This window comes from Macadamia integrifolia, chromosome 4 (assembly GCF_013358625.1).
Source record: "Macadamia integrifolia cultivar HAES 741 chromosome 4, SCU_Mint_v3, whole genome shotgun sequence".
Lineage (NCBI taxonomy): Eukaryota > Viridiplantae > Streptophyta > Magnoliopsida > Proteales > Proteaceae > Macadamia > Macadamia integrifolia.
In genome coordinates, this window is record NC_056560.1 from 26,710,849 (window position 1) to 26,732,987 (window position 22,139).

At 37.4% G+C, this 22,139-nt stretch overlaps 1 protein-coding gene across 1 annotated transcript; it reads right to left on the reverse strand.

The window, feature by feature from the left end:
- Positions 1-162: 162 nt before the first annotated feature.
- Positions 163-20,116, reverse strand: LOC122076992 (30S ribosomal protein S9, mitochondrial). The gene is made up of 6 exons (XM_042642685.1): positions 19,760-20,116; positions 19,560-19,669; positions 9,078-9,599; positions 6,454-6,894; positions 3,372-3,452; positions 163-582 (listed from the first exon to the last, which is right to left on the reverse strand). Exons 1-6 carry the CDS (start codon positions 19,897-19,899, stop codon positions 491-493), a joined length of 1,386 nt encoding a protein of 461 aa, XP_042498619.1. The 5' UTR covers positions 19,900-20,116; the 3' UTR covers positions 163-490.
- Between the last annotated feature and the right edge of the window lie 2,023 nt (positions 20,117-22,139).

Consider the following 22,139-nt stretch of genomic DNA (forward strand, 5'->3'; position numbering starts at 1 on the left):
CCCACTGATAGATGCCAAACAATGTACCGTATTATGGCCAGACTTGGCAAAGTGGATAGCAGTTAGTTAGCTACTGCATCTTGTACCAGCCACCAATTTAAAGAAAATTCCATGTTTTCTCAAGGCCATAAAAACAAAACCGCAGAATTCTTACCCTTCACAGATAAAAAATACAGCCAACAATATATTGCATGAGGCTTCCTCAAAATATTCAGTCATAAATTGCTCAGACTTGGCCAATCTTAATTATCTTCATGGCCATGGAGCAAGTGTTATCAATTAGAGTTCACATTACAAACAGAGGATAATGTCCAAACGAATTGAAGCTCAGTAGATTAAATTATTGCATCAACAAGGCAATATCTAGATCGTTCATACAAAACTGGCAGTGCCAAACATGGGAAGGAACAACCTCAACAATATTTCAATGGCAAAAGAAATTCATTGAACTAAAAAAACCAGCTACAATGTAATAACCATAACAATTTTCTCATCTCTTGACCCACTGGAAGCTCTTCCTTGCTTTTGCTTTTCCAGGCTTCTTCCTCTCCACCACACGAGGGTCCCTTGTCAAGAACCCAGCTGGAACAAAACCGAGTGAATCTTTAGCATAAGATAGCTAAAATTACACATATAAATACAGATGTTATATTTACTATTCCCCCCCACATATTACAGCTGAAATCGAAATAAAATAAAATAAAATAAAACCATTATTGAAGATAATCACCTCTTCAGCCCTCTATCAATATCATTAGCACTAGGCAAGCATTCTATCGTTGTACCGAAACTAGCTACAAGGGTTCACAATAAACCTTTCCTTCATTATTTTTTGGGAACCTAATATGTCTCTGTAATTTACTATTCATGTGGAAACATTTACGCAACCACCTTTCAACCATAACCAATTTGAGACCTATATTAGGAGAGATTTAATGTTAGTTCTCTGTTAAAGAAACCAGGAGCATGTCCATTTATCTCGTGACATCTGAAAAGAGTTAGGCAGCATCTGATCTTCCATTGAGGGAATGGCAGCACCCCTCACTAGGTGATTTAGTGAGTTCCATTTTGAATTCCAGCAGCCTTGATGAGAAAGACAGACATATGTCCTTATCTTAGGAGCAATTCTGGCTTATTTTATTTGGGATGCAAGGGATAAAAATGTATTTCATAATATACTTCTAATCCAAACAGCATTCTCAAATTGTTTCCAGTAATGACATATAGACTTAGAACTGGTCAACAAGATGTAAAAGAGGAAATTTCAAATATCTGGAATAATTTGTTTGATTAGAGAGATGATATCTGGGATTAATGGATTTAAGTCAACCATCTTTATCAGTCCTACAACCCAGTTAAACAGTGGATGATGATGAATTACATGGCAGTTTTGATGATGGGTCAAAAAAGCCAGACAGGCAGCTACTGTCATTTCTCCTTTACTTACTGGTGCTCTATTCAGCAAAATTTACATCTGGACTCTGGACACACGCTCAACAGTAGGGGGCCAAAACAAAGGTGCTTTGCTCCAAGTACAGTTTGCAAAAAAATTAAAGTTGAAGAAGGTGCTATTGGCAATGGACTGAAAGCAGATTTTGGAATTGATCGATTCAACAAGTTTTGAAGAATGGAAGTGGCAGATATTCCCCATTTTATTTGATGATGGATCTATTAAGGATTGTTTTGCTTACTGTTTGGAGAGATGTAGGCTGCTCTTATGGTACGATGATTGATCAAGAATTGAGTAACTTTATATGTAACCTGAACTGCTGATGATATTGTTTTGGAAGATGAGATAGTAGCAGGGATTAACACTAAGTTGGAGTTATGGAGAACAAGAATAAAGAGGTTTTAAGATAAGCAGAATGAAGATGGAGTCTATGGTATGTATCTTTAGCCACACTAACATTAATAACGCAATGGTGAAACTTGAGGAGAGAAAGATACCACAAATCAATTACTCTAGAATTTAGATATTTGGAGTCAATCATAAACAAGTTAATGGTGATATAGAGGACGATGTTTGTTAGAGAACTAAAGTAGGATAAATGAAATGGAGAGGCGCATCCAAAGTGCTGTGTGACCAACACATTCCTATCAAGCTTAAAGGAAAATTCTTCAAGACAATCGTAGGACTGTATATGATGTCTGGGGGCGGAATTTTGGGCAGTCAAGAAGCAAAATATAGACAAGTTGAGTGTAGAAAACTATTAGAATGTTGAAATAAATGTGCGGCAGAACTAGAGGGGTAAAGTAAGGAATGACCACATTAGAACTGACTGGGAGTTGCTCTGATTCAGGATAAGCTCTGAGAAAGTCGTTTGGGGTGGTATGGCCATGTTCAACGGAGGCACTGGGGTGCACAAGGGAAGATGAGTGACCAGATTCAGATGGAAGGAGCTAAAAGAGCTAGCAACACACCTAAAACGACCATACGAGTAGTGAGGAAAGACATGTAGAGTTAGGGCTTGACTCTAGTATCACCTCACATAGAGTTGTTTGGAGGACAAGGATTGTAGCCAACCCTATTTAGGTGGATGTTTCTGGGGTGTTGCAGTGTTTTTTTTTTTTTTTTTTAAATGGATCCAAGTAGTCAACCCATTTAGTTGGGGTAAGGCAGTTTGTTGTTGGTATTGTTATGTGTAACCTGAAAACTGCTATCTCAGAATAAACTATTTATGTTTCATGTAAAAAAGAAATACATATATAAAATTTAAAGTAAATTCTGACCTATTGGTGGTCAAATTCAGTTATATTGGTTCATGATTTATTATCAGACACAGCTAATAGATAATTCAATTTGAAATCAACATGATGTGACACAAACCCATGTTCCAGAATCAACAATTTGAAATCAATTCAGTTCTGCCATGATCCAGAATTTGGATCAAATAACAGGACTTCAGCTTATAGAGTTAGTAACGGGGGACAGGTAATTTTTTGACACCATGAGATTTTAATATAAATAGTTGAAACTAAAAAATAAAAAATAAAAGAGAGAAGAAGAAAGAGGAAGCTAACATAAGTAAAGCATTACAGTTTAGAAGACTCTTTATGCAATGAATTTTAGTACCTTTTCTCTAACCAAAAGAACAAAATAAATTTAACTCCCAAAGGGCTGGTATACTTTTTAGATATTCTTTTGTTACATAGATTATGTTAGGATTGATTCCATAGCCTCACAGGTTTAAAATCCAACATCCCACAAAAATAGAGGAAAAATGAAAATAAATAATAGAAGTCAACTAAAAACTCCCAAGAAGATAAAAATAAAATCTCTTGGGGTTGGCCACAAGAATCCCATTCTGTCATTCCACTCTGAGGCCAAATGGAGGAATAGAGAATATGAAAATAAAATCCATCGGCTATACCTGATCTTAGGTACGGACGTAAATCAGGTTCCCATTTTTCCAAGGCCCTGCTGATCCCTAGGCGAATTGCTCCAACTTGTCCTGTTTAAAGAGAAAGTTAAGAACACCAAAAATTTGGAAAGACTAGAATAAAGCCATGTCAAAAATATAGAGAATCAACAGGATTTCATGTTTTGGACAGAAACTACAACATCTTAAAGGTAACATATGATTAAGTTGTCATTGTCTCAGTAGTTTATGTTTCAACACACTTAATAGTTTCTTAAGGAGTTAAGGGTACTAGCACACTTAAGCAGTTTAAATAACACACACACACACACAAGTTTAAACAATAATAATAATAAAAAAATAAAATAAACAGGCCATTGAAACTCGTTAGGAAACTGTACAGAATACCCGAGGTTTAAGATCTTGATCTCGATCTCGCCGCTAGTCTCGCTAAACCAAAAAAGAGAGTTATGGCGAGATCTTGTATTTTTTCCCGGTCGACTCGGTAATTGATCTCAATAGCCATATGGTCTTTGTAGCCCCTGAAACTTGCCAGTTACCATATTTTAGGCCTTCTAAACATAGTGGAAATATATATATATATATATATATTTACTTTTTTAAATCAAATCCAAAATGGTACTTTGACTTCGTACCCTATGTAATTAATCTTTGACCTTGGACCCTTCACCTTAGTCTATTACAATTAAAATAAACAACTATTGGCCATGTTTCTATGAAAAAAAAAATGGTTTTGAGAAGTTTTTACCTAAAATTGTTCTTAAGAAGAAAAGGATCTCCAAAAATTGATGATGGAGTGATAATCTCTAATCTCCAAGTGTAGAATTTGTTAATCTACATTGTAGAGAAGAAATTTGGCAATAAAAATCACAAAAAACTCACTTTTTCTTCATAGCAGGGCGAGATAGGCGAGAAATGTCGAGTTGAGGGTCAAAATTATGTATATACCCCATGCATAGTTTTTAAGGCGGTAAGGCGACGGAGGCGTTTGAGGGTCTTTCGGAGCGCCTTAGTGATAAGGCGGGCATAAAGCGTCGCCTTATCGACTAAAGCGTTCATGTATAATTTTTTTATAGAACCAATCTATTTGGCTCAAATCCTAGTTGAATCCTATTACTCATATGTTAAATAAATATTAAAGGTTCATATTCATACCAATGTAAGATATTCATCAAGAAAACAAATCAATAAAGTGAATAAACTAAATTCATCTTCATCAATCATCAATCATCAATCATCAATCATATTAACATATAATATAAATACATAATTATGAAACAAAATTATAAATATAAAGAAAAGAAGACATAAAAAATATAAGTATTTATTATACTTACTTCTCTGATGCCAAAATGAGTGCCTAAGCCCTAAGGTCATCCACTATAATTCTACTCCTGTCAAAGAAGAATAAAGCTCACCGCTGCCAGAGCAAAATGGTCGCGTGGATCAGTGGTTCTTCCTTGTTCCTCGATTCCTTCACAATGCCCTTTCTTAAAACCCTTGACAAAATCCAAACCCTGTTTGTGAATCGGGTTTTTATTTTGTTTGTTTTGGTTATTTTTGGTGGAGTAAAGCTGATCCCATACATCTCAAGTGTTAACAAAACTATACACCTACCAATAAAAAATCTATATATGGAATCTTTATCAAGTAATTTTAAAATGTGTTTAAAAAAAAAAAACCCATAAGGCGCCACTTCACATAAGGCGGAGCACTGCCTTACCATCTCTAGACCGCATCAGCGCCTTAAAAACTATGACCCCATGTGATTTGGTCTCGAGTCGAGTTAAGGTCGAGATATTCACCGATCTCGCCGGAGACCTCAACCGAGATATTGTATATTTTATATATCGCCTCTCATATCATCTCGCCATTTTCAAATAGGGAGATCTCGGCCAGCTTAACCCATGAGAATACCAACTCATAATTTATGCATACATAGGATTAGCTGCATGCTCAAATTCAACAAGGAACATAGTTAGCAATTCGGCCGAATAATTCGCGAATTATTCGGCCGAACCGAATTTTTCCGAATTTTATCAAAAATTCGGACCGAATCCGAATTAAAAATAAAATTCTTTAAAATTCGCGACTTTTTCAAAAATGAATATAAATCGCGAATAATTCGGACCGAATCCGAATTAAACCGAATTATTCGGTCCATTTAAACATTATTTTAAAAAAAAAAACAAAACAAAAAAAAAAAAAAAAATTTTTTTCAAAAAAAAAAAAACCCCAATAAGATTTTTTGACCGCTTTTTTGACCGAATCCTTAAATTAATCGTCCGAATTATTCCGAATAATTCTCTGTCCGAATAATTCCCGAATCCGAATTTGCTAACTATGACAAGGAACCCCACTTATTTGCAGGTAGTTCTGATGTCATATGCAGACAGTATAGAGCTAAGAGCTTAGTTGGTTTGCTAGCAGATAATAAATGAACTTGATATGGTCAGGTACAAGAAGTGCAATCACAAAGCCAACTTGTCTTGGTTCTTTCATCTGATCCCCTAGGATAATTAACAAGCTCTGACGCACACCATACGTCTGTGGCAAGGACAATAACACAAACTTACAAGAATAGACACCAAAGAAGACATGAGGAGCAAAGTGAAGCAGAGCGGTTGACGCTACACCAAGAGGGAAATTGAAATTTCATCTTACCTGCAGTTTTCTAATTAAATTTTGAAGCCGATCAAATTTAAAACAAAATATAGAATCTTAAAGGTAAGCTTCTATTGTTCTTACTTCTCACACTATTAGGTGAGTTTAAATATCTAGTTTGGGAGATTCATAATGAATTCCGTGAGACTTGTTGATGACTTATCAAAAAAATTTACTAACATCTCCCATTCTGTTTTTCAACACTAAGTATCCTCTTGCTGGTGCATGCATGCACATCAGAAAGAGAGAGAGAGATCAACAAAAGAAAGATTTCAACGCAAAGTGTTGAGTGAGAGATTATTCAATTTTATGTCCCTACGGTAAAATTGGTTAGTAGCAAGTTATATACAATTGATACATAGTTTTCATAAGTAACTATTTTTTATGAATACGGATAGGTGATGCTTACCTGAGACGCCACCTCCCTTCACTGTGCAACTGACATCCCAAAGACCCAAGGATTTTGTCTCAGAAAATGGCCGAAGGAGATCGGCACGATGATCAAGAAGTGGGAAGTACACATCAAAGTGTTTATCATTGATAATGAATTTTCCATCACCAGGTTGAATCCAAACACGAGCAATACTGCATTTCCTTCTTCCTGTTCCATAAGCCCTTCCTTTTTCATCAACTTGCCTCACTCGTGCTTTTGCAACTTCCTCTTGTTTCTTGCGCTCAATTTCAGCATTTGTAGATTTTCTCTCATTTTTCTCCAAACGTTCATCTTCTATTTCTCTCAGAGGAGGCAACCCCTCAACACCTTCAAAGTCCTTCAGGGCTATCAAACTGTCCAACATTGCTTCGGTTATCCCCGATGCTGCAATAAGGTCTCCAAATGCACGGTTTGGACCTGCAATCACATAGTTATCAATTGTATCTTTGTTTTTGTGAAAAAATGAAGTAATGACATTGTTAGCAATATGGCTCGATTCAATATAGGCTCATCATCTTACACATCAATCTAGATGCATGGATGAAAATGAGAAGGATTTCGGACACAGTTACATTAGCATGGTTGGACCAAAACAACCCACTTTGGAGACCCAAGCCGAGACGCAACCCAAGGATAATGGTGTCAAAATGACTCAAAAAATGAGACTGACCTGATTGAACCAATTAAAATTAATCGATCAAACTGTTTAGTGTTTCGGTATTGATTTTGCCAATGTTTCTTGATTATTACAGCTGCACTTCCTTCTACTACTGTTTGTCATACAAAAACATTTATTAGTTTTTTACTTCTCTTTCTCGATTCCCAGTATCACAATTTATTGTTGTTTTGTGGATCTTAAAATTAATCCTTTCTGCTTATCATGAGATTAGTTATTGATACAATCAACCAACTGTTGATTTCAGTACCTGAATTTCATTATTTCTTTCAATTCTTAATCTTACAACTTCAGGCGCCAGAACCAAGCTGCAAAACTACAGCGTGCGCATTAGCGCATCGGTGCTCTATGATCCGCTTTACTCCACCCAAGTGCTTGCTACATTCGCGCCCTCCGGCAACAAAGAAATGATCAAATCTTGATCAGATTCTGGAGTTCCCAATAGAAATCAATAATGAGTTCTCCTTGATCTTTTATCTTGCTTTTTTATAATTTTTATTCAATTATAAAAGGGAAGCAGGTTTATAGTCCACAAGCATATTGCAATCTATGGACGGCCACCTACTTCTATGGTTCTACCATGTAGAAGGTCAGCTGGTGCTGAAATTTTGTTGACAGGTAGACCCAAGGTCCACTGCTGCCATGTCAAGTTTCAGCTCAAACAGAGATGACCATATGGAAAAACAAAGCATTAAAAATGCAGGACTATAAACGAGGGTGCATGGACATACATGGGAGGAAATGCGATCGAATTCTTCTGTCCCTCTTGGGAAACCAATAAGTTTTACATCTCCCTCATCTAATCTACATAACTAACAAAAGTTCTGATTCAAGTTCTTTTCTGCATTTTAATCAATTCAGTTCCTCTTTCTATAACTTGACTAGAACTGACATCCGGCTCAATCGGACTGATCATTAAGTCAGAGAATTCAAATATGGTTGAACCCCACAGTTCATTAAACCCATTACAGAACTCAAAACAGAGTTTGGTGGATTTCTGATCAAAAGTTTTGAAAGTTTAGTTTCCTACTTTCCTCATATTAAGCCATTAATCTGCTATCTGAATTTCCCTTTTTTTTTCTTGGTCAGTTTCTGATCCCCACTTCGTTCAATTAAACAGTATACTAGTTCCATTATTAGTCCCATTACTTGCAGGCTATTTTGGATACATGATCCCTTGTCTGCATCAAGGGTTAGTCGCTGTTGATCCCTTGTCTGCATCAACTATTATTGTTTCCAAAAATGAAATATATTAACTCAAAGGGCATAAGAAACTAGAGAGGTTATTCAATTGGTGGGGACTGGGGACTCAGGAATGGAGCTCCACAAAAGGGGGAAAAAGGAAAGATAAGAAAGAGTGCAAATCAAAAGAAACTACGATTGAATCCCACACCTCAGCTTCTCCAAGGGAACACAGACCCTTACCCTTCAGCTACTGAAACCTACTTGTTCTTATACCCATGACCTATAAAGAAAAGCAAAACTTTTCCTAATTCCACATCTGCAACACCACCCCCATCCCCTAGCAAACTCAATGCACCCTCTTCCCAATACCAATAAAAGAAAAGAAATTCCAAAATATATATATATATATATATATATATGCACAAAACATTGCACTGAGGGAGGAGAAAAGAGACTCTAAACTTTGGAAAAACTAACATGAAAGAATTTCCCCTCAATAACTCCAGCCCTTACCTTATATGACCCTAAAGATGAACCTTGATATAACTTTCCTTACAAACTAAGGAATTATAGAAAGGATCATCTTCCAAAGAATGTCATATAATGTTGAAGACTCTACAAACGTGATTAGTTAATCACACATATTTATGTGAAGACCCAAAACCTATAAAGATAGCTTGGAGAAAACATGAAGCGTCCTACACAGGCGTAATAAAGAAAAAAAGATAGTTTAGCTTACCTTTCAATTGCACAGAAAGTTCTTGTTCTTCCTGCTCCAGCTGCTTACCCTCCTCGCTCCTTTCCGTCTCCAACTTCTCATCTCCAATACTTGAAAGCCCCTCAACGCTCTCTCCGATGTCAAAAACCTCTTCTTTACTTTCATCAACAAAATTCCAGGGAACATAACCCTCAGCAGTCTCCCATTCATCACCTCCGCTACCCTTCTTCAAACCAAACTCCTTATCAATCTCCTCAAAAATATCACCTTTCTCAGTCGGATCCTTCAACCAAGACTCGTCACGAGCATCAGCTCCACCAGCAGGGATACTCTCTGCATCAAGGACATCACTGCTGTCTGTAATCCCAGACAGATTACTGTCACCATCTTCATTGACAAAGATTGAGCCCTCGTCATCTTGACCATGTGGCGAGAATTTCCAGGAACTTGAGTGAGTTGGACCTTTGTTACCATCATCTCCGTCCTTCTCTCCACTGCTTGAGTGACGAACCTGATGGAGAATGACACAACTGCTGTAGTGTCCTGCAATTAGTACAAATTTGTTTACAACCATTAAGTGGTAGATCATATACGACTCAAAAACAAAAAAAAAGAGTACGAGTTTTTTGTATATGGTGTTGACCAGTGAAGAATAAATACAGTGAAAATCAAATTATAAAGGTCATGTGGCCTTTTTCTTTTTGCAACCTTGCATATAGTACCACCTAATTATTAAAAAAAAAAAAAAAAAAACACTATCTCATTAAATAAAAAATGCAACAAGGAACTAACAACAGCTATAGAGTTGCTTTGGACTTTGTAGATCTTCACTGTGGCTAATCCGACCTGTGACGCACCCCTCCATAAGGGTGTAAAACATTTTCAGGGAACTGGCCCCGGCTAAGGTCAAAAAATATAGGGTGCCTTTGGTTGTAGCCAATTGACTTAAAGCAAAAGATACATGCAGATAATCATTAATGCAGTATTTTGTACTTACCTTTTCAAGCATTCCTGTTATCATTTTTTATTTTGTCTCAAGCAAGAAACATGTGTGAATTTCCTCAACTCCAACTGTTACAACTATTATATAAAACTGCCTTTACTAGGAGAAACTTGCACAGCTGAGAGTATTACAAGATCACCCGATTAAAGGCTTTCCATAACCTCTGATTCTCCTAACTGGTGTGAGTTAAAAGCTGTCAGGTATGCATTGCCAAATAACTTCACCTCTCAATTCTCTCGGAACTTGTTTCCTTTTTGTACCCACGGGTGACAAGACAATTTCACTTCCTAAAAGAAATTCCAAGAGATAACTTTTTATTGCAAAATGAAGGTCAATAGATTACTGTAGACCTCTGAAAACTTTTAAGGCAATATTTTACCCTGCAAAATTCCACTGATTTATGTTGTTTCTTTTATAGATTGAGTATTGAAATCAATCAAATTGCCAGTAAATCAGCACATTGTTCCTCCTGCTATTTTAGTCTTCAAACACCAAATGAAAAATTTTATTACTCAATCCCCCACAACTTAAGCCAAAAGTTTATGCTGCTTGAATTTTTCAGAGGTTTTCAGACTATTTAGTATCAAGCCCATAATTTTGATATTGTTCAGAACAAAAGTTCTCGTTGCTACTGACCTCAACTCCACAACCCACATAAATTTTATAATTCAGCAAGGGTTCAGCCACAATAATGTGATTATAAGAGAGAGAAATATCAAAATCTACTCAACTCAATTCAACAAAGTCTTATCCCAACTGAATGGAGTTAGCTACACAAATTCCGTTTCTCCATTCAACTCTATTTAAGGTTGTATTAGTTGTTAACCCAAAGGTGTCCATATCTCTTTCCGCTGCTTCTCCCAAAGTGGTCAGCTTACCTCTTGTTCTTTTAATTCCTATAATCAGCACCTTATCGCTCCTCTTTAATGATGCAGTTGATGGCCTTCACTGTAGATGCCCAAACCACTTCAAACAACTTCTCTCTGTGTATCACTTTTTGGAGCCACTTTTGAATTACCCCCAATGTTCTTTCTTATTTTACTGCTGTTCCTAAGCCCAAGTAAAAGAGGAGGTTAGGTGTGTCAGGTGGGTAGCCACCATCATAAAAACCAAACCCAAACCTGAGCATGAATCCATACGAATTAGAATCTAACCACTAAATTTTTCCATGTTACAACTTCTAGTGCTTCACCATAGTAGACCATTTGAATAACCCTGCCTACCTTCATGAAGTTTCAGTGTCGACGATAGCTAATTCAGAAGTCATCGGGAGAAACATCATCCCCATGTTACCAACCTATTGACCTCACAGAGCAATGTATGAGATATATAGTGTAGTTCAATCATAAAAGAAAAAAACTTAAACTTAAGTTAGATAATGACAATGTTCTTCTCTTAACACAGGATCTGCAAAAAATTCAGGGGGAAAATGTTAGGGACATACCTATTAGTCATAAAAAATCAAGATCTCATTAAGAGATTAACTCAGCCAAAACTCAGTTTCTACTGTGTGATCATGAACATGTATTTCTGACATAGTTACAGAAGCAACAAAAGAGAAAATAGTGCTTCTAGAATTATTTTGAATCGTAATATTTGAGTTGATGTCCCTCACAAAGTTATGTGGTGGCCTGGAGGATAGGTGATGAGGTTCATGGTTCAAAAACTCAGTGATATCTCGCCAAAATCTTGTATATTTCGGTCCTTCTTTTTACCGAAATGAAATGGCATACGAAACACAAAAGTATATAATTTTGATCATATTCAGTGATTTAGTTTCGAAATGTTGCTCATTTTGGCACCAAGAAATGCACTATTTTGTCAAAATTTCGGCCATCTTGGTCACATTTTGTTTCGCTCATTTCGCTAATTTCGGCCACTTCAGACATTAGCCCCCCAAAAGGCCAAGCGAAACACATGGAAAAAAGTACTGTTTCGGCAAAATTTCAGTGAAATTTTGGTATTAGGATGAATATCTCATACTAGTTCTAGAACCTTGATGAGGTTAACTAGGATGAATAAACAAAGACTAGGAAACCAAGTAGCCAACCACAACCCATAGCGAGTCAAAACAGAGAAACCTAGTCAGAAATGGTGAAGATATCGCACAATCCACCAACTCAATGGGGCTGAACTAGGGTTGAAGGAAGGTCCTAACAAGAGGGAATACGTAGCTGAAATATCAACACAACTGAACGGTTGGATAGAAAATAATTCAGTGTGAACAGAAAATAGAAAGTAGAGAACCCTGAAAATAGCAAGCAAAAAGAATTTGAATAATTCCTAATCCACCATTCTGATGGGCTCCAGCTTTAAGTCAAATAAAGTACATGGAAAGGGAAGTTAATATCAAAATTACAGCACAATCCAACGGTTAGAAAGGACTGAAGTAGATCAAAATAAGAATCCAATAAGGGAAAAGTCATTGTATCGAAACTGTAGTATTATGTGAGAAAACAAATAGAACTAAGAATATTAGAAGTCGGCAGCAGATTACTAGGGTTAAACAAACCTGACAGTAGCTCGCTCCATCATGTGGCTGCTGATCATCCAAAATTTTCCACACAAAGACAACCAGTTGAAGAACTTGAGTGCAAAGCAAAGAAGAGAGAGACTGATGTATATATTCAGTCCACAAACAGCAGTATCAACAACAGAACAAGAACCCCAAAACAGCAAGTATTAGACAGGGAATTAGGGGAGCAACGGAAGAAGAATAAGAAGATAGGAGGAAGGAAAAAAGATATGACCAAGGCTTCACCACTAACGCCTACAGTACGTTTCACCGCCTTGGGTTGCTCTTGTTTCACTACAAGCTGCTCCATTGAAGAAGATACAATTACTTGACTGCTAAAATCGATGGGACTCTAGTCCCCTCCTTTTACATGTAATAACTGATGGCCTACATCAAAAATAGGAACTCTTCTAAGTAGTATGAGTTCTTTAACAACTTAAGCAACTGTTCAAAATAGAAAGTCTACAAAAAGGAAACTACTAAGTAGCAAATCAGAAAACTACTAATTTAGACTAGAATCAACCACCAATACATGTAAGAATTTAGAAACTTGCAAAAAGTTAACAAAACACAATGTTTCAGCAGCCATAAGATCTCTTCCAACAGCACTATCCACCAAAGTAGGGCCCACACATGCTGAGAAATAAGGCTGGTTGATATCCAGCCCTGTTGTCCAGACAAAACTAGAACCAATGGGGCTGGTTGACCTGGTTCTGCCCCTTCTTTCTATGCTGGTTCTATTTGACCTCTGCATCAGTGGGTTTCCAAATAGATGAGGCATGACAAGTTATTAGCTGATATTCAAGATCCAATGGTTGCTGGTCTTCAAGGCTTCAAGTACCTTCAAGCAACACTCACTCACTCACTCACAATGATCAAACAAAGAGAAAAGAGAAAGGAGAACTCAAGGGGATAGATGTGAGTGGAGTGGACTATCTCAGCCCTGGGTCTCTCACCCACAGCTGTTGAAACACAATTCTTTATCAGAAGGAGCATTCATAGCTGTAAATTTCATTAATCATCATTGTGTCTTGTTTTACAACAATGCCTCTTTATATAGTAGAGGTTAAGGACTCCATTACATGGTAAGAACCAAAATAAGAAACAAACAGAAATAGAAACTAATTGACTTAGGACTCAAAACTACCTAATAAACAATAACTTGCTCACTGAGAAAATAATAAAGACATAACTAGGACCTTCTAGAGAAACAACTTAAGACTCCATCTTTGTAGTTGACTAAGTCAACCATTAAAAGACAAAAATACAGCAAAGAATGGAATCGATAGAGACAAAAAGGGCCTTATGAAAGGCTGCTGTTGATCTGGTCAATGGCTGCTTGGATGGGCTTCTAGAAGGCAACATAATAGGACAAAACTGCAGAGAAATATGGTCATATAAAGGCTAGTTGGAATGCTGAAGTAGAGAACCATATTTGAACCCAAAATTGGGCCAGCTTAGGCTAGCTTGATGAGAGAAAACTGAACCAGATTTGGTTCTGGTTCTTAGCAGCTTGATCTACATCATGCTCCAACTCGGAGGAGTGATTTGAATCAGATTAAAAGATATAAAAGCGCCAAGCCCAGAGGCAGGCTAAAATAACCCTAGGAGGTGGTGAGGAAAGACATGCATAGCCTAGGCCATCTACCACATATGACTTTGAATAAAGCTCATTGATGAGCAAGGATCCATGTAGCCAACCACATTTAATCGGGATAAGGCTACGTTGTCGTTGTTGTTGTTGCTGCTGGGAAACTTGTGAACACTTTCACCTTTTTTACCATAGTTGTAACGGTGTCCAAGGATCAAAAACTCGTTCCTTTTCGTCGTTTGATCAATCCAAAACTACTAAAATTTCGCCGAAACAATGTATTTTTTCCATGTTTTTCGCTTGGCCTATTTTTTTTTTTTTTTTTGGGGGTGGGGGGGATAATGACCGAAATTGGCGAAATAAGATGATAGAAATTTCAACGAAATGATGCATTTTTTTTTTGTATCATCAAAATGAGCAAAATTTCGAAACAAAATTATCGAAATTGTGTTTGTTTCATGTTTCGCCTGCAAATTCATTTTGATGAAAAAAGAGAGCGAAAAATCCAAAATTTCGGCGAGTTTCTGAACCATGACAGAGTTTAGGCAACCCAAGGCATGAGAGGGGGTCTAGACGCCTAGGCGTCACCTTGGAAACTATGCTTTTAACTAATTTTAGATTAATAAATATCAAGGATTTTGGAGACATAGAACTTTAATATCTCCTCGTGGACTGAAATGGATGCCGAAACCAATCTAAAATATAAAACAAAGCCCCTTTCTATAACTAGCCTTGGTTATTAGATTTAGTAATACTCAGGAACATATGACGAAAGAATTTAAATCTCTACATACAGAATTATTGTGATATACACTCTGAGGACAAACAATGATCATTGATCATAGATCCAATGCTCGTCGAGAGAATGGTTCTGTATTCCTTTAGAATGAATGTAGAAAAATTGGGTATGGGTAACATGTGGTGGCAATAGAAATCAAGTGATAATACAAATGAAGGATCCCAATTTACAATGGAATGGAAGGGAGCCTTTTGGCTAAAGTGAAGGCTGACAAAATGGGTATGAAGTGTAAGCCTCTCGAACAACTGTTCCCACCTCCAGGTCTGTCTCTACTCTGGTTGGTACTGAACCTAAGTTTAAACATATGATGCAATTAATTGATATGATTTTTGGTGTATTATATTTAGGGTTAATTACTTGGACACCCCTTGTACTATGGCCAGATTGCTTGACACCCCAACAGTTTAAAAATTTTACTTGAAACCCCATGAAACTTGACGGTGTTAGTTTGTTGTTAGTGGTTGAATGAAAAGACCATTTACCCTTATGAGTCATTCATCTGAAACTCGTGAAGTTAAAATGACCAACTTACCTTTCAAAGGTATTAACCTCAAAAAATTCAAATCCATCGCCAGCGAAGGTGAAGAAGAAGAAGACTGAAATTTCCGGCAAGGCTCACCGTTGCAATTCCCTAGCGAAGGTTGCAAGTGCTAGCAAGAGGTAGGGGATGGTTGACTTCTCTTGCGGGGGAAGGTTGCAGGTTAGAGAGAGAGAGAGAGAGAGAGAGTTCAGCAATGAATTTCCCAGTGGCATGAGAGTTCCCGGCAGTCCCCTGTTTTTTTTATACCCCCACTAGGAATCATTGTCAATCAGTTTCATCTCATGAAGATATACTCCTTTGTGAGGGATCTTTGCATGAAGAACAATCCGCCTCACAATAGTGTTTCATTCAAGGAGATCTTCATTCTGGTATGGTTCAGACCCACTGCTCAAGATGTGAAGGGAAACAAAAGCAAGTCCATACTGTGGGATGCAGTTGACCGAGCCAGAAAACTGCAGGAGTTTCCTGAAGATAAAAGGTGGAAGATTGCAAGCACCATGTGGATTGAGATGCTCTGTTACGCTGCATGTCACTGCAGAGGAAATTACCATGCTTGGAGTCTCAGACCTTAGCTGCTGGAGGGGAGCTTCTCACTTTTGTGTGGCTTATGGAGGCACATTTCGGGATGGGAGGACACTACCAAATCAAATCTGGTGAGTTCACAACCAGCTATATTGCAGAAAATTAACCAGTACTCTTCCCCAGTCAACCTATATCTACTATATGAGCAAGCCAGAAATTAATCTTATTCTTAGAAGTGATAGAAGGTTGTGCCATTTTTATTTCCTTTTTTCCATTGTAAGAACTTTGTATGAAGCTGAAATGTTACAGGTCGATAGAGACTTGGCAGGTGTTATCCATGGATTAAATTCAGCTGCAAAGAAAGCTACCACATGAAAATTATGATATATCTCATATATACCTCTTGAGCCACAGCAGAAAAATGGCCATTAATGCACTGTACCACCTTAAAGTGATTCAAAGAAGGCATCACAAGGATTTCTACAATTCACTATGAAACATGGCTAGCTAGTCTCAGCACAACAATGACTATTGCAATAACGCCTCGAGGTGAGTCAGAGAGAAAGTTTCATGAGAATAACAGTAGTAATTCCGCGCCAATGATCAACTAATATAATTGAAGTTTCGATCATCTCCAAAAATCATCATGAGTATACCAATTCCATCTTATTTTGAGATTGAAGTGTCGGACTGGTTCCAGGCATTGACGGAATACGTCATCACAAGAAAGGCCTTCGGCAGTAGCTACGAAAACGGAAAGGCCATTTTTAGATTGCAGATCTAACATATGGTTCATGCGGCCGATGCATTCCAGAAGTTCTTTAATATAGGTGATTATAATTAATTACTTAGTTTACTTAACCAAACCCAACCATGACTCGTTAATTGAAGGCCCAATAATCAATTGAAGCTGAAACCGAGATGTCCGTGGAATTTCAGATTCATTCCAATGAAGAAGAACAGGAGGTCCTAGATTTTGGACAGAGAGATCAAGAAATCCCTAGTGAAGCTCATCGAACGCCGGAGAGAGGATTCCAGAAACGAGAGTGAAATGCCGGAAGGATGTCATAAGGACTTGTTGGGGCTGATGATCAGAGCTGGAATCTCAATCTCCATCTCCACCTTGCCATAGTATGAAATCCTAACCTACAAACCGGTTTCAGCAAAGGTTTGTGGGAGGGTTGGGTGTTTTTCAGTTAGTAAAATGGCCAATTAACTACGATTCCTGAGTAGTTTGGGCATTTAGGATTTTCCCCAACCATGACATCATCACTAAACAGTAACTGACTAACAGACAAGGGCTGGTTGTAATAAATCTAAAATGCAATGGGTGCCCAAGTAAACGCTTCAAACTTTTAGGGTGTCAAGCAATCTGACCATAGTACAGGGGGTGTACAAGTAATTAACCCTTATATTTATGACTGCTACTTGAAACTTGAATATGAATATGATTTTGGTGTATTATATTTGGTCACGGGTTCAAAACTTGAAAACACCCTCTCCTGCGAAGTAGAGGATAAGGCTGCGAACATTTGCCCCTCCTAGACCTTGCAGTGGTGGGAGCCTCATGCACTGGGTTGCTATCCACATTTATGATTGCTACTTGAATTAGGATGGTTTGATACGCTTATGATTTTTGTGCAAAAGCTATTCTTATACTTTTATCTTTGCTTATTGTACAAGGAACTCCCAAGCTTATGCAGGGATTCCTTTCCTTGTTACTTCTATTTTGTGCAATTCAGTTCACTAGAGAGTCAGTTGCTTTATGAGGGACCCCTTTTTTTATCCTTCTATCCCTTTTATTCCCCTATTTCTTCTCCCAACCAATACCTATCCCTAGGTTCTATTTCCCTGCAAGTCTGAGATCAGCATAGTATAGCTATAAGAACTGAAGGCTGTTAGGATTTTTATGTGAGCTTAACTGATACCGATTGATCCATTGGGCCCAAGCAATAATAGATCTACTCTAATTAGGAAACTCCTAACCCAATCCATTATGGGAATGAATTAGGGTTTTAGGGATTCTATTATAAATAAAAGCTAAAGGTCTCTGCAACAGTCACTTTAACACATTCATGGTTTTGGAAGCACAGACTCCCCCACAGGAATAGTGTATGTGAGAGTATTCCAATGGTGAAAGGCTGCAGAAGATCTTAGCGGCTGAGACTCCATTGTGTAGTTCTTTGTTACAATCTTCATAGGACTAATCTTCAAACACATAGGAGAGCGTTACGTGATCAATACTTATGGGACTTCTAAACTTACACACAGGTATTCTTCTACTCCCATTGATTATCGTGTATGGGATAAATCTATATGTTTGTGTGTTCTTGGTTGAGGGACTACACCTATGGTTAATCTTTTATGATTGGTTTATGATTTTTGTATTCTAACATCAATGGGTTATTCATATGATTCTATGGTAAATAATCCCCAACAAAGGCTCCTACAGTACCACAAACATCTCCCAATTAGTTGCTGAGATCAAGACCGATTGGAAGAGTCCCATCAAGCCGCCTGCAGTTCTGATTTCCTTCAAGAATCCTGCTGCCACATTGACTTCACTGAACTGGTCAACCATCAATCAGTTGTTGCTGATATTTGAAGGATCAAACCACCCAACAAAGACTCCCCCTTGACCTGAGTTGTGGACTGTTCTAATGCATGGTTCAAGAGTTTTCAGAAATCTCCTAATTTCTGACCCAACATCAAGATTTGACATAACTACTAATTGGTGCATCAGTTTGGACTGGAATTTGAGAGTTGACTCCTTTCCCAAAGGCTTCCAGTCTCTGTAAATATCTCCCCCATCCCTTGGGTGGTGTTGTGTTTCTTGATTACCACTCATTTCTGGTTTTAAACCCTAATTCTTGACCTGCAGCTAGGGCTTATAGGCAGCTCACAGCTGCATATTGTCTAATTGGCTGGAATCATATTGTTACGTGTGTTGAGTGTTATTGGGAGCTGAAAGGGATGTTATATTACTACTTGTTGTTGAGTTTATTTACATAAACTGATATAAGGGCTGAAACCAGTACCTATGTGGGGATAGTTACTGATCGTGACTGAGGTTAGGTTGTTGAAACCTATCCTTAATGGAGCCAGCTGCATAGTTTAAAAACATTCGCAACCAACAGAACTTCACAAATTCACTCCTAAATCCTCACACTGATGAAGGGAGAACTTATGAAGAAACCAATAAAACGAATCAAACCCTTCGTCGCCCACTTAGAGAACAATAAAACAAAAAAGGAAGCTCAAAGAGACAAAAAGAAATGCAATTCCAAAACATATAACCAAGTCAAAGACGCTTCACAGATCTAAATAAAATCTTATGTTAAATAGAAAAAGTACAGAGTTCAAACCACAAACCAACCAAACCCCTCACCACCTATTTGAGAAAACTCCAACAACAGACAAAAATTTGCAAGGTTGGAACTTATATATTGGAGTTCATGTATGGGAATGCAAATACAAAACCCTGAAAATTCTCCATATAAGCAGAAATTTGAGGAACAAAAGAACCTCCCACCTGGAATCCTGTTAGAAACGACATGAAATCCTCGAGATTCCACCGATAAGATGGTCCTCAGGCTAGGTGAAGGCGTCAACGATCCCAGACTGCCCAACTCCAATGGTAATCTACCAACCAAGTACCATCATTGAAATCAACAAAAGGAAATCGAAATCAGTGACAACCCTTAGCGACAGAACAACGTCCAAGCACCTCACCTTGAAATCCCATGAATGCGCCTTACGGAATTAGAAACCTGATATTGATAGTCCAAGAATACATTTCTGTGGAGTTTAAGAACAAGAGATTGAGAACGAGAGGATAATCTCGCTCTGGAGAAAATGGTTGAAGCAGACATCGTGGTCAAAGCCTTTCAAGGGTTTTAAGCACACCCGTCATTTATGATTCCATATTCACAATTAAGGAGGATACAAGGCCCTCTGATTGAAGAATGAGAGAGAGAGGTTTGAGGTTTCAGTTTAGGGTTTAGGGCTTTGAGCTGTTCTTCTATCAATCGATTCTGTTCTGATGAAAATAGTTTTCAAATATGAATGGCGTTTAGTAACGGTTGGGCGGAGGGCAACCGAAGACACAAACAACACGCAGGTTTAAGTAAGTATTACAGGGACGGTATCGGTATCGGTATCGGTATCGGTATCGGTATCGGTATCGGTGTCGCTTTTACCCCTTTTTTGTTTATAAAAAGTAATATTTTTTTCTTTTTACTCCTGAACCGATCCGGATCGGTCAGGGATCGGGGATCCGATAGAGCTAATACCAGACCGGTACTTGAAACCATGGGTTTAAGGGATGGGACTTTGGGGCAGGTTTAAAACACGAATCAGTTATGGAATCGTTCTCTGCCGATTCCAAATCAGATCGGTTTGGAGTCAATCTCAAGAACCCTAAAATTGAGGGTGTCAATCGAGACAGTTCTTGGTATTTGGGACGGGTTTGAATCAATACTAATACCAAAGGTGTCCGTCTCAGTACCATCCCATTGACAAAACCTAGATTTCAGTCATGTTTACTAATGGGACGGGATGGTACAAGTTCTTAAATGGCTCAAAATACTATGGAAAAGGGAGAAAAACTTCAATGGATCCTAACAAGATGGCTCCATTATTAGTTTTTGTAGATTTTTTATTATCATGAGATCTATACCCATCATTGGGTTGCCCAGATGGTTAGGGGCGAATTAGGGATTGTGTGGATAGGCGTATGATCTTAGGTTTGATTATCCATCTGGGTATCTGTGATTTAAGTGGAAATAGTAGTGGTGGGTTGCTGCATTAGTCTCCCTGAGAATTAGTTAAAGTGAAGTGCACATAAGTTGACCCGAACACCTTGGTTAAAAAACAGGAAAAAATATATATCATGAGATCTAAGGTGTCTTACTTTATAAACAAATTAAAATACAAAACCATGATCAATTTCATGAGTTTTCCTCTTCGAACCATCTAAGATCACATATAAGTTTATTAAAAATAACAAGTAAAAATTAACAATAACCAAATAAACAAGCTCTGATGTAGTTTTACTACAATCACCATACAAGTTTATAACAATAGAACTAGAGGTCCATCAACTAAAAGCTCTATAAGAGAAAATACCACCAAACTATAGCCATAAACTTGAACAAAGATAACAAAAGTATATTTTGAAACGGTACTGACGATTTCAGTTACATCCAGTACTTAATCGATATTTTGGTACTGGTCCCTTGGGAGTCCTGTCCTAGAATTGTGCGGCCCAGTACCAAGATTTAGTGGGTTAGTTCTTGATTATGGTCCCAAATTGACACCCTTAACTAGAATTGGTTATATATTTGATATGAAAAATCCACCATTCAATATTAATCTTGGTAGGAATACTCTGATTAGGAATGACATGAATCAAGATCAATTCCAGTTGATTTGCGATTCCTGGTCTGAATAACTGATTTTTGAAACCATACTAAAAAAAATCTTCTCTCTTAGTCTCTGAGTGTCATTTTGTGTGTAACCATACATTATTTATATGAAAATATTACAATCTAACTTCAATCAAATTGATAATTTATCTTAATCATAGGCAAAATAATCAATTTGACGAAAAGGGTATTTTGGGTAATCAAAATTTCAGGCTTACATCAACCTCATGTCAGCATCATTACGAAACTTTTATCTTTTTTACCCTATGGTTATAATTCTTTGTAACCGGAGGTGGTTGCATGAAGATTAGTCCCCTTTGCTTCCAGAGATATCGAGTGCACCTTGGAATACCATAATACATATATACAACAACAAATTGGAAGTTAATAACACAACAAAGGCTCATCTTACCTTTCCTAATAATAGAATCAAAGTTGCCATTACAAATAATATTAAGTCAAGTCTTCAAGGAGTACAACGAAAACTTCAGTAATTCGTAAATAATCGAAAACATGAGCATATTGAGTTGCTCTTCAAGAGGGCCAGTTTGTTTGGCTATTATGGTTGGTACTTATTATTAATAATAATAATAATAATAATAATAATAAAATCTCGCTTTCCTAAGGGTTTTTTTTTTTTTTTTTTGTTATAAAGGAAGAAAATTTATAAGAGAGTATGCAACAGA

Excerpts from the sequence above, each read along its gene's own strand:
- LOC122076992 (XM_042642685.1), bottom strand. The coding sequence starts at position 19,899 with ATGTCTGCTTCAACCATTTTCTCCAGAGCGAGATTATCCTCTCGTTCT. Across the intron at positions 19,670-19,759 it reads CGCATTCATGGGATTTCAAG|ATTACCATTGGAGTTGGGCA; the intron begins GTGAGGTGCTTG and ends CTTGGTTGGTAG. Across the intron at positions 583-3,371 it reads ACGTCCGTACCTAAGATCAG|CTGGGTTCTTGACAAGGGAC; the intron begins GTATAGCCGATG and ends GTTTTGTTCCAG.